Genomic DNA, 13,931 nt, shown 5'->3' with positions numbered 1-13,931 from the left:
AGGTTACGTTGGCTGCTCTTGTCACATTTGTTTTCCTCAAAATGAAGGTTTTGCCAGAGGACTCCACTAGAAGTTTGGAAATTGATCTCATGGCTCAAATTTGACACAATAGTAGTTTAAGAGTGCAGATTAAGGAGAACTGGATTGAATCTCACTTGATCCCATCCATCCCACACAATTTTATTTACCCCACAAGTTTTTAAGGTGATCTCTTTGTGTATTGATCCTGGAGAAAAATGGATTTATAAACAAGCATTAAGAATTTGATTTCACGAAAAAGAAGGTGAAGGATCTGATTATAATTAAGGCAGGAAATCCAGAAAATTGTAGAATTAGAGTAAGCTGCCTATACATTTAACAACTTGGTTTATCTAACTCATTATTGCCTACTTTGACTAACAATGAGTATCTGGGTATTAAGATACATGCCTATGCCACTTCTAACGAATCCTGAGGCTTGACTTTGGATCCATTAGCACATCTTTATCCAAGCAACAGGACTTCGTTCCCCAATGCTACAACAGTATTTTGTTTGGCAATTATTAGGCATTGCTTCTTTTTATCTACTCCTCTGTTCTTTTCCTGTAAGTTGAGGTAGCAAATATTGATGGCTTTCTTACAATCATGGCTTATTGATTGCTTTCAGTTTTGACTGGAGTAAGCACCTTTGGAGGGCATTGTTTAGAACATTGTTTATTTTATCCTTTGCCTTGAAGAAAAGCTTAGAAGCCAACACTGCATTGTTATAGATAGCACCCAACTTAAGACATGTGTTTAAAAATCCTGCTTTCTTACTGTTTGTCGAACGGTTTTACAGTGAAGTCAATCCCATAAAAGCTACAAATGCCACTGGCAGGAGAGCTGATGCCTTGGCAGCAATCCTGATAAAGAGAAGCGAGGGTTTACAGCTTTCCATTTTGATTTACTTTGCTTTGCTGGCTGTAGTCTGTGAAGTTTCTCAAAGCTAGGCTCACATCTCATTTTTAAATGGTGCTGCCAGCCCTGGGAAGCGACGGATTACAAAGTGCCTCTGTGAGCAGCTGACTGTAAACCTATTTTTAGTCTGATGTTTGTAAGAAGGGGCCTTGAAGAACTCTTTCCACTGTCAGTGTTAGAACTGTGGTGAGAACATGTTGGAATGCAGTCAACAGTTGCGCCTTTTTTCCCTCCCTTTCCCTGTCATCTCCTCCCAACAACAGCCTTCTATTGTTGTTACAGTGCTACTTCTTACATACCTCCAAAAGAGTGAAATGAATGAGCTACACAGGGAGATGTTGGCTGCCAAGTTTTATAATAATCATAAAGTGATATGGGAGGGAAAGGAACTGGTGCATGAATGGGATAAAATGCTTGGCCAAGAAGAAGGGGAAGGTACTACAAGGACGCTGGCTAAGTTGGGAGTAAGTGGTTTGCCATTCAAGAATTGCATTTTGCAATCTCATGCTTTTATGAAATAGCCATCAAAGAGTTTCTGGGACACAAAGATCTTTCTGCCTGTTCTGGAAGATGGGCCTAGAAAAGAGAATTTGTCAAGCAGTAAACTTGACAGTGGAATTTGGAATGAATTACAAAATTTACTCTGAACGTAAGTTAAAAGGAAGTTTTATGCATAATATACAATTAACCAAATTCATAATGTGCTTTAACTCCCCTTTAACACAGATACATACAAAGTACCAACACTAAGATCAATAACAATATCCCTCTAAAATCTACTCATAAGCTATTTTTTATTTAGAATATGGTTATTATAACTATAATCCTGTATTTAGCTCTGGGAAGTGGGGGAGGGAAGTGGGCGGGTTTGGGATGGGGGGATTTGGGGATATATTGTAAAATCTTGTTTTTGTAAAACTCTTTAATAAAAAAAGGAAGTTTGAATGGGTCTAACAGAGACTAAAGATGCTTGGAAATAATGTAAATCCCCGATCTGTAATACTGTAAGGTGTATTATCCTTCAATAGAAGCAAGGAATTGACGCCACTTCCAGTTTACTTGCAGCTAATCATTTTAAACTTTATTATTAGACAAGGAGGTCTTTACCCATTTTTTCACAAGTGAGGACTAATTTAAGTGAGAGGTGAGTCCTCACTTATATGGTCAAAAAACCTGCTAAATACCTTTTTGTCTAACAGTAAGGATTAAAATGCCATTTGTAGATAAACAGAACAGCAGCAAATAAAAATGATTTAATTCAATCAGTTGAAATCTCACAGCGGAAGAAGGAAGGGAGTGAAAACAAGGAACTGTTATAACTTTCCCATATAACCATTCTTCCTAAGTAACCTCACAAGGGGAGCATGGTATTTATAGCTCTAAGAAAAAAAATGCTATTCTGTACTTTGGATATATCCTGTCTACTAATACAGAGCACCAGCAAAGGCTACTTCATCCATTATATGGTGACTGGGTATATGTTACCATCCTGTGTTAGAATCATTCCTTATAAATGAAACATGAAGTAAAAATGGAGTAAAGCTTAGCATTAACATTTCATTGTTCTATCTCCAGACGACTGCACCAACTCTCTTAAGGACATTACTGAAAAAAGTGTTTGCAGTCAAGTAATTCAGCAAGAGAAAATAAATAAAATGATAAGTCTCTAAAATTCTCTCAACTTGCTGCAAATATTTAATCTTAAGAGGATGTTTGATATTGCAAACTAATCTAGCAGTATCAAGTCACAGGCAAGAAGCATGACTAAAGGAAGGCCACACAGAAGGCCCAAGACAGATAAAATGAGAAAGAAGATGTTACTGGCTGCAGCTCCTACCCGCAGTTCATGCATTTGCAATACCCTAAAGAATCCTGTATGACTAAGTCTTTCTGTTTGCAAAAGCTGGCTGGCTCCATTCCTTATGAGTTCAGTGTGATCCCACAGAAATTATCCCAGAGCCTGTGCAACTAATTCAGAAAATAGAAAGACTATTCAAAGACTGAGATACTCCCTAGAAGACAAGGTTGCAATATTCCAAACCCTTATTTTAAAAACAAATTACAATGGATTTTTCCCCCTACACAATTGGTATGCAAGAACTATAGAAAATCCAGAAATGGCATGAAATGCCATGGTTCATTTGCCCGCAGAAAGGGAGATAAAAGAGTCCTGCCTGACAATCTGAATAAATGCCAACCACCTTTGGACTGATCTTAGAGAGCTCCCTACAATCTATGCAACTATATCACATACAAGGTTCTGTTAAGACATTAAAAGGGGAAAATGCATTCTACTGGGAAAAAAGAATCGTGTTTACTTCAACTGGCTTAAAACTATATGATAGCCTTCCCCCATTGGGGGCCCCACTAGGTGTGTTGGACTTCAGTCATTCCAGTAACTCAATAATTCTGTGGAATAAAAGATTGATACATGTGAAGAGTACTGGGTTGGGTAAGGCTGTCCAGCAAGGTGGCTATCTCCTTTCAGACTTGTTCTGCCTGCTCTCTCCCTACTTGGCAATCATTCTGGCAGGTCATAAATGCCTTAATGCTTAGGCTACACCCTGCCTGTGTAAACCTGTCCAAAGAGACCACATCTAACACCTGCTCAGAGACTAAAAGTCTCTGAAAGAAGAAAAAAGTTTTCAACATTTGAATCAGCACCGTTTATCAAATTGCCGTTCCCCTGCTCACAGCCCAGATCAAACAAACTTCCCTGCACATCTGTTAATATCATCACATCAGCTTTCGCAAGAGATATAGGGGTGAGGGCTAGGGAATGGTCTCAGAGAAACAGGCTTTAGCTTGACGAGGAAGAAAAGCTCCTTCTTCTCCCAATAAAACACCCTGGTGGGCATTTTTAAAGTACCGTAGTGTGTTTAGAAACTATGACATACTTACAGCTTCAACAGCTTTCAACCCAGTCTTTATATTATTAACTTCTTTCTCCAATTCCACTAGACTGCAAGGAGACAGAGAGAGAGAGTGGTTTAAAAACAAAAGTGCAATGTTATAAGGATGGTAGAGGAATTGCTGAAGTAAAGACAACCATCTGTCCTTCCAGTATCATATTTTCCCCCCAACACCAGCCCCCCAGCAGATACTAGCGGAGCAGAGAGACATGTCCATTCTGCTGTTCACTGGCTTTTAAGAGAACACTTTGATTCTTCAAAAATGTGAGATTTGGCCTCAGATAACTGCACATAGGAAGCAGGCTACCAGAGCTATGACAACTAAGCCTTTTCATCTGACCAGCTTAAAGGAAGTACAGCAGTCCTTGTTTGCTGTTATTTGGTGTTCTTGTGTTTATTTAGTTGATTCCATGTTGATTAATTTCTAAAAATAAAAATAACTTTGTTGCCAGTCACTCTAAGCACCTATTGTGGAAAGGCATGATAGAAATGATATTCATTAATTGTTAATTGCTTAAAAGACAAAAGAAGGTAGCTCCAGGAGCTCCATCTGACTCAGATCATAAATACTCCTTATACCAAGAATTAACTATTTCTTAGGGCTGTGTGTGCTCTCAAAATTGATTTGGAAATGATGTTTCCAAAAGCAAAGGATAGGAACAGCATTTATTTAAAACAGCTGTAACCCTTTTAGCCTTCTGTGCCAGTATAAAAAGATACAGTTGCTTTAATAGACATTTCATTAAAGTTGCTGCCTGCTTATTTAGTTTTTTTAAAGCATGCTGTCAGAGATAGTAACATTCAACCATGTCTGGATTGAGATCAGAAAGCATGGACATACTGCAAATGCTTTCATCAGCTTTGCAATTTCTCTGCTGTTCCTAGGTGCCACTTCAAGTATTTATTTTTTTTAATCTTTAATTTCTTCTTACACTGAACCTTAGAATGGAAGTCTTGGGGAGCAATTTCCTGACAGAATGATTGATTACTCAAAAGACATGCCTTCAGAAGTTGTGAGTGCTCCAATACTGGACGTTTTTAAGAAAAGATTGGACAACCACTTGTCTGAAATGAAATTGTATTGGGCCTCCTACTTGAGCATGGGATTGGACTAGAAGACATACATGGTCCCTTCCAACTCTGTTATTCTATTAAACAGTCCAGCACTACTATTAGTGTATTTTAGAATTTTGAATGGGAAAAATAACAATAGAAGTTACTGTTGGCCATCATATAAACTTCAGAAAACTAATACAATAACCTTCAGTACTTATTATAGATATTTTTCCCTAGATAAATGCTGCTTGGACTTAATACTGGCTATTCTTTGGTATCCCCCCACCCCAGATCTGCTATAGGAATTGTGGCAGAAATGTGTTTTATCCATAACCTACTTATCCACCTATTGAATCTCAATGTATTTTTGTGATGCATTTTTGATATTTTTCCTGATTTAATTATACTTTATCTAGGTTATATTATGATGCTTCCTTGCGCTTGTTAAATTAATACATTTTGATCATTATTTTTTCCCTAGAAGTAGAAGGGTTACACATTAGCATATAAAATGAAGTTAATGTTTGGAATACCAACACTGTATATCGGATACCCAATTCATGCATGAGCTAAAACCAGAACTGTGTATGAAATAAGCGCAATTCAAAACATCGACATACAATTGCAGAGAACCACACTATGAATCAAACAACATCTTTAAATTAGTGAAAAGGGATAACTGGAACAGGAACTTACAAAATTTCAGGTATCCTTTACTGATGTAACTGATTGCTATTGTTAATTTTATGTAAAAAAATAATCCTGGCTTTCAGTTTCATCAATGGTCACATTTTGTTATCTGTTTTTCTACCAAACCCAAGTGATCAAAAGCTACTAAAGTTATTGTGAGAATGCTCTGATATTATCATAAGGCTTTGGTTCTTCTTTGATTCATAATTCTGTAATATTTTAAGCACTAAAGACTAAACAACATATTTAAAAGATATTGAGATGGATGTACAATTTTGATATTATTCACCTGACAAATGTTCTCTTTGGGATATTCTCATTTTAAAAAGCAGGTAAAATATGCTTTCTTTATATGTAATTCATGGGCTACTAAGGATATTAATATTTATTACATCTTTAATTATTCAATATTAATCTATAAATTAATGTATTGCCAATCCAATTCTTATGGCCCATCTCATCCTGGGCACTTTTGTTAGATCATTTCCTGTTTAGAATTACATACTCTGAAATAAAATATTTATGCTCAGCAAATACTCAAGAATATTACTCATTATTAACTGAGTGAATTACAGAGGTATTCACTAATTAAAAGTCGAAGACTCTTGTGGTCAAGCACCTGAAAATGATTTTCTAAAGTTCATTATATTTTTGACTGATAATTATATTTGCTTCTGTTTATGTCCCGTTTACACAGAATGCCGATCTATAGACCACAAACACATCTCATCATAATAGCCCATTATTACTTTAGCAGCAGCACCACTTTATTTATTTATAAAGTATCAGTTTAATATCTGATATGTTCTCATTATACATTGCCTAGAGTTGCTCTGTGAGTGAGATGGGTAGTCAAATGTAGGCTCTACCCATCTCACAGAATAATTCTGGGCAGAGCTGCAATGAGAACATATCAGATATTAAACTGGTAAGAACAGATAATACACTTGATCTTAGCCAAATGGAAAGAAATGATACTTACTTGACTTTTGCTGCTTCCGGAAGATTTTGCAGTTCAGACTGTATGTCAAGCACATTTAGGTAATTCTTTTCAAAGATCATTATCAAGTAATGCAATAATGTAATATTCCTAAGAGAAATAGGTATGAAAGAGACAGGATACGAGATCATGAGGGTAATCACCATGCTTTATCTGAAAAGCTTAAAATGAAATCAAACTCTTAGTCTAACATCCACATTTTTAAAATAAAATTGCTGTAATAGCTACTTCCCCAGGCTTTTGGGTCAGGCTAAGTAGAGTCTTCAGTCTGAGGAGCTACAGTATATTTCAACTCTGATTGCCATTTTATTGTTTTGATGGGGTTTAATGGTAAGTATTGTTTCTTACTTGGTTTGATTTCTCTTCCCTTTTTGGACACCACCCAAGTCATTTTATTTGACCAAGCAACCATGTAAATGCTTTTATTAATTTAATATTTCACATGTTTTGTGCTAAAGCAAAAGTGAGGAAAATTTTGTCTTCAGATGTGATGTGTATGATGACTGCCAGCACCCTTGACATTCTGGGAGCTGCATTTCAACATCTGGTGGACTAGATGTTCCCACCTCTGCCCTGAAGGCTCAAATGATTATTTGCAAATGACTCAACAACAGAAGCAACACTGTACAAAGTACAAAGGTCTCCCAGCAAAACACCCCAAGCCTCCAAGAAGACTATTCAATGGCTATATTGTTTTGTTTGTGTGTGTAATTTCCAAACGAAGAGTCCTGCCTTTGCTCAGATCCCTGAGATAGTTTTCATTTGGGGATGCAAGTTCCTATCTCCTGTACCCCATTCCCCAGCTGTGGAAAGTGGAACAATTTGGAGGAGCAGGAAAGAGGTGCTGACAATTTGGCTTAGAAAAATTAATCTTCCTAATAGCCGTCAAGAGAAGCTGACTTCCTTTCTTCTTTTAAAATAACATTTTTATGCTGCAAACCCCACCTCCCCAACAAGTTCACTCCTAGTGATATGGAAGGATGGTAGATACATCTATGGATGCTCTCAAAATGAAAAACAAAACATTTCTTTCTAATCATCAATTGTCATTGGATAGAAGCACTGTGGAGTAAAACAGCTACAGAGATCATGAACCATCACTAGCTTCTTGTAGCAGCAAAGACAATTCCAAAAGAAAGTGCTGGCTATTTATACAAAGAGAAAATACTCTGCCTCTTAGATTTGAAATAGTTTACTATCCCCTGAAAATGTGTTGGGCTTCTTTGTAAACTCCCATGAGTGTACTTAAAAATTTCATCCCAAAATTGCACACATACCATTAATAATTTTAGCCTTGCAAAGATTTTTTTTCAGTTTTAAAAACATTGCTGTCTTTTACTTCTACCTAGAGCAACTGTCGTTATATTTCAAGACTAGCAGAAATATCCTTCTGATACAAAGCTATTTTCTCTGTTTCAAGCTTGCACCAAAATTAACTATATGGACTGTAACCACTTTTAATGTAAAATCTTTTCAGATGTGGATGCTTATATATGATGTACAAAATTAATAGGCTGAATTTTAATTGCTTTTTTATATTACGAAAACTCCCTTGAAACTTTTTTTTAAACTGAAGTACAGTATTGAAGATTTATCATCAGTAAGTGAACCTACTTATCTATGCTAGATTTGGTGTCTGCAATCTTATTCAGGCTAGAAACCTTAAAGCCATATGCATTTCCTCTTTGTCCCTTGTTCATGTAATTGCCAAAGGCCAACACAACCTCTAAGAGCTGCTTCAGGTGCTTGCTGCGGATGAGCTCTCTGGAAGCCAGGAGAATAGCTGAAAGAAACAAGAAGTGCCCTTAGAGTGAGGATCTGGAATGATGATGGTTGAAAGGGAGAATGTAGGAGAGGGATCTCCCTAACAATGCATACTACATTTTTCTAAAGCCAAAGCTCCTCTCTCACTTTTCAACGCAGGAAGTGCAATACTGAATGTGGAAATAGTCCACTGAATGTGTTTGTTTGGGTGGTTTTAATTCTGCAGAAAAGCTTTTGGGAGACGCAGGTCTTTCACTAAAGAGATTTTGCATTACAAATCGGGATGCATACAGCAAAAGTAGGCAACCTGCACTCCCTGCCTGCTCCATCCTCAACCCTCTCATTGCTACTAGGAAATGAGATTGTCAAGCTTTCTTCTACAATAATCTTGATGCACCCCCCAGGACTGTTAAGCTCCAACCAACCCGCCAAGACTGTGGGTTCCTGCCAAAGAGCTAGAAAATTCAGGCTGTTCAGTTCATAGCACAAACTATAGTGGCACTGATTTTCTTCTGCTTAAGCCTCTGACACCTGAAATATGCTACTGTTTGTAAAGAATATAACTTACCTTCCACTTTTGGCTTAGCTTCAGCAAGCCTCTCTGGAAACTTCTTCTTAAAGAATAATGCCTGAAGTCTTTGTTGGTAGTGGTCAATCCTAGAAAGAAAGGAGCCAGATATCTGAGCTGCAATTCAATAGGTCTGTCAGCAAAACAGAATACCTGTAAGACCAATCCATTTTACATTCAATGTCTATTTTATTACTAGAACAAGAGAAATCCCTGAATATAAAAAAATGCTATCAGCTGCTCTGCCTGGAAACAATGTCTTGCAGCCAAGGATGAATCATGTATTTGTATTTCCCTAAAGAAGAAAAGATATTAAGGAAAAAGAGGAGGAAGAAGTTTCTAGTTCAATGAAAGAAATATTTTCCCAGTATATTTCCAGTACTTTACACAAGGGTCACTCTTAACATCACTAACCTGAGCCTCAAGCTTCCCAATTCCACTACACATCATAACAATTCACACGGGGTAGAGTCTGTTACTCAAATGCATGATATTTTAATATAATTTAGACAGAAAAAGCAGGTGAAAGAATTTCATTGACAAACACAGCTATGTAATCACTAAGAATTTCCAAACTACAATGATATTATTTGAAATATTATACTGTATCTGCCATTCCCATCTGGGTATTCTCAACTTATTAGATTTAACTTCCATAATTGTGAGTTAGCAAGGTCATATTGTCTAAGAATTATGAGGGCTATATTCTTCTGTAAAAAGGTAAAGGAGTCCTTGTGGATTTTACTCCGCTTGGCGTTGCTGACTACGAGGGGTGGTGCTCATCTCCATTTCAATGCCACTGAGCCAGCACCGTCCAAAGACTTTTCCGCTGTCATGTGGCTAGCATGACATCACGGAGCTCTGTTACCTTCCCACCTAAGTGGTACCTACTTATCTACTTGCGTTTGCATGCTTTCGAACTGCTAGGCGGGCAGGAGCTGGGGTGAGGATGAGCTCACCCTGTTTTATGGCACTCAGATCTTGAACCTGAGCTGCTGTCAAACCAAGCATCTTAATCACTCAGCCAGCACCCCCATGTTCTTCTATAGAAAAAGTTAATTTACATTATTATATTCCCTCCCTTTCTCTCTTCTTTGTATGCTCCATCACATGCAAACAGACCTAAGTATACACATATATGCACCTGCTCATTTCATAGAGAAAACGATCTGCTCTCGCCATGCGATCAATTTCATGCTTATGTTCTTCCAACAGGTCAATATCACTCTTCTCTGGAACAAACTTCAGTAGCTGGAACATCAAAAGTGTTTTTTTTAAAACAACAAAAATACAGGCAATATGAAACAACCAACCAGACAGGGAGATTGACAGCATAAAAATGAACAAAAAGATTGGTATTGAAAGTGCTGGCCTACATCCTGCTGTAATAGTATTTTTGAACCAATGCATCGGAAGTAATTAATCTTCCTGAAACATTTGCTTGATTCTTTGTCTTCCTACTGTGACTTTATTACATACTTCACAATTCCATGTAGGATATCTCACTTCCAGCTACTATTTGCTGGGTATCTTGTTGACATTTAATAAAGAACTTCTTTGACATACAAGGACTTTCAGAGTGTAGCACTGTAAATAAAGCACTAAAAGTGTTCTTCCCATTCTTCCTCCAATACAAAGTTCTGTCTATTCTCCCCTCCATCCCCTCCAGCACATTACTAAAATGGCTGCTCAGAAACATAATGAACAATGTCGATATGACTAGATTTATAGGGTGCTCATTCAAAGTTTGAACTCAAAATACAGCTCATTCAGCAACAGATTTTTTTTTCATCTATCTGGTGTGATTAAGGCTTGGTTTCACACATCCAATTGCCACTTCCATAATATGCTGGAGGATCAGCCTAGTTTATATGCTTTTTTACCAATTCATTAATTATCCCAAGGAGTAGTTTAACTGTTACTGGGCCACAGATGAGCTATTGGCAATGGAAGACATCTATTGCAAAAGCGAAAAAATGTGTACAGGTAAAATCAGTTAGAGATTCAGACAGCCCAGACTCATCCCCAACAACCTGCACCTGTCTTCAACAGTGAAGGGACACAGGGCAGAAAACATCTTGCAGCCAAGAAGGCTCCACACACATTTGCACCTCACAGGTGACCCTGAGGACACAGGTAAACCTCCAAAATGATTTCAACGGCTCTCTAAAAAGAATGCAAATGACCAGCTGTCTGCAAAGAATGTACGTAAATCCTTCCATTGCCCACCATCCAGTCAGAGCTGAAGAAGCTTCTTGGATGAGAAGCAAAACTTCTTCAAAAGAAACACAAGAAAGTCCAGTTGCCTCCTGAAAAAATGCACCTTTGGGATAAACCATGACCTGGATGACTGAAAATCTCCATAGACGGGTAAAATAAAGGTTAATTATACAGGTGTCCTCGACTTACAGCCACAATTGAGCCCAACATTTCTGTTGTTAAGTGAGACATTTGTTAAATGCATTTTGCCCCATTTTACGACTTTTCTTGTCACAGTTGTTAAGTGAGTCACCGCAGTTAATAAGTTAGTAAACTGGTTGTTAGATGAATCTGGCTTCTCCACTGACTTTGCTTGTCAGAAGGTTGCAAATATTGGTCATAAATGTGAGTCTGAATTTTGATCACTCAGGATAGAGATACTACAAAGGTCCTCTGAAAAATGGCCATAAGTCACATTTTTCAGTGCCATTGTAACTTTGTTTTTTTTATAAAATTTTTATTGATTTTTTTCATACATTCAATAGTACTTGTTCAACAAGCATGTTGTCTGAGTTTTACATTCACTAATACAGATTTAATTCCTAATCCTTTATTCTTTTCTCTAGCCATTGATAAAATAAGTCCCAAGTTTGATAATATTCCGTTTCTTCTTTTTCTTTCAACCTCAAAGTAAGTCTGTCCATCTCTACGCATTCTAGTATTTTTTTAATTATTTCTTCATCTCATAGTATTTCCTCATTTTTCCAGTATTGTGCAAATATAATTCTTGCTGCTGTTATTACATGTAAAATCAAATATATGCTTTGTTTATCAGTCTTTCCTGGCATTATACCTAATAAAAAGTTCAGGTTTAAAATCTACATGTTTTTCCAATATCTTTTCTAGCCACATATGTATTTTTTTCCAATAACTCTTTATTTGGCACATGTCCACCAAACATGGCAAGTACCTGACTTGTGTTTACATTTTCAACATCTATCTGACATGTTTTTAAACATTTTTGCTAATCTTGCTGGTGGCAAGTGCCATCTATAAAACATTTTATATAAATTTCCTTTATAAGAAGTTGACATTGTCAATTTATAATTTCTTTCCCACAAGTTCTGCCATTTTTCTAATTTTATGTTATATCCAAATAAGTTTGCCCATATTATCATTGTTTCTTTAACTTGTTCGCTTTCCATTTTCAAGTTCAATAGAAAATTATAAATTTTCTTAATTAATTTCTCATCAGAGGTTAATAATATCTTATCAAGCAAGGTTTGCTCCTTATAGAATCCGTACAGTTTAACATCTTTATCATAGCTAACTTGCATTTGTAAGTATGCCACCCATGGTAGATTAATATCCTGATTTTCCATTTCTTGTTTAGATTTTAAGTTCCCTTCAGAATTTAGAATATCTCTGTATGTCCAAATTTTTTCAAAATTAACTAAATTTGGATGTAGAAATGCCTCCATTGTTGAAAGCCATCCTGGAATTTTCAAGTATATTTTACATTTTATTTTTTCCCATGTTAATGATAATGCGTTTCTTATATAGTGGTTTTGAAAGTACTTATGGATTTTTTCCCCCCATACCATTAAAAAAGCAGTCACTAAACAAACTGTTGTAAGTCGAGGACTACCTGTAATTAGCCATCTCTGGCCTTAGACCTTGAGAATAGGAATTTTAAGAGACCAGTATTATTGGAAAATAGCTGAGTTTCTCTTCAGAAAGTATAACAGGTAAAGTTAAACATATCACATGCATTAGCCACCACTGAATCCAAGAATGTCTCTATGGTCCCTAATTATTGCTTTGCTAAAGGTCATTGGAGATCACTTTTACTATGTCACACTTTATCCCAAAAGAGCTACGTGTACATGTGTGTATACACACATAGGCGAGGCTGTGCAATGTCACAGATTTTAAAAAGATGCTTCAGAGCATGGGAATACATTGCACCTGTTAGCAACTACTTAAAGTAGCTCAGCTGTTCTTTCCCTCCAATGCTTGCACGTGATCCTGGGAAAAGACAAGTTTAAAGAGCTGCCGACAGGTGCACTGTTCATGCCTTGGCGTGCTCTGAAGCAACTTCTCCCCTTCAAATTCAAAGCACCGTTCATTCCTAGCACAAATAATCCTGTCTCGTGAATATAGTCCATGCAAGAAATGAGTAATGCTTTAAGTCACTTTCTTTTGGAATACTTATTGATTTAAAAACGTTTATATCCATTCTCTTATTGTCTTTGTAATTCCCAAGGCATTCAAGTAAGAGTCTAGAAATTATAGTAATAAATAGGGATACAAAACAGCATAGAATTTCAAACTGTCAAGATTACAACAGCAAATTAATAGAGGGAGATAAAATACTTATGAATGCATCTTCCCAGACAACACATGTGAGGAATGGAAAAGGAATAGGAATAACTAGTGTTGCAAAAGTTAGAAAAAATGTATTTTAAAATGAACACCGGCTTCTTCTAATGATTTTGCTGTTTTTGTGAAATACCAATACACACTATACTGTTCCTTCTGCCTTCTTTCTTTCTCCCAGATTTTAAAAATCTCTTTCTTCCTGCTCTTTTTCATGTTCAGGACCAATAACTCTTCACCTAAAGTACAAGGACATTAGTAACAATCTACTTACACCCTTATTACCCTTATTATGTACACGGTGAATTTAATATTTTTTAACTGGTTTTTAACTTTTGTATGTTTTGATTTTTAATTCCCTGTAAACCGCCCTGAGTCCTCAGGGAAAGGGCGGTATATAAATATAATAAAATAAAATAAATAAATA

At 36.6% G+C, this 13,931-nt stretch overlaps 1 protein-coding gene across 1 annotated transcript in view; it reads right to left on the bottom strand.

Annotated features, from left to right (window-relative positions):
• DAAM2 (dishevelled associated activator of morphogenesis 2) overlaps window positions 1-13,931 on the bottom strand; it is a 135,282-nt gene that overhangs the window by 17,729 nt on the left and 103,622 nt on the right. Inside the window, exons 18-22 of the mRNA XM_083349355.1 lie at window positions 10,071-10,177; window positions 8,927-9,015; window positions 8,209-8,377; window positions 6,577-6,684; window positions 3,838-3,898 (exon numbers count right to left, since the gene is read on the bottom strand). Coding sequence (XP_083205481.1) covers window positions 3,838-3,898; window positions 6,577-6,684; window positions 8,209-8,377; window positions 8,927-9,015; window positions 10,071-10,177 — 534 coding nt within the window. The remainder of the gene's footprint in view (window positions 1-3,837; window positions 3,899-6,576; window positions 6,685-8,208; window positions 8,378-8,926; window positions 9,016-10,070; window positions 10,178-13,931) is intronic.

This window comes from Vipera ursinii, assembly GCF_947247035.1.
Source record: "Vipera ursinii genome assembly, chromosome: 1".
Classification (NCBI taxonomy): Eukaryota; Metazoa; Chordata; class Lepidosauria; order Squamata; family Viperidae; genus Vipera; species Vipera ursinii.
The sequence above is the reverse complement of the archived record's forward strand: the minus strand, read 5'-3'. Positions and strand labels throughout refer to the sequence as shown.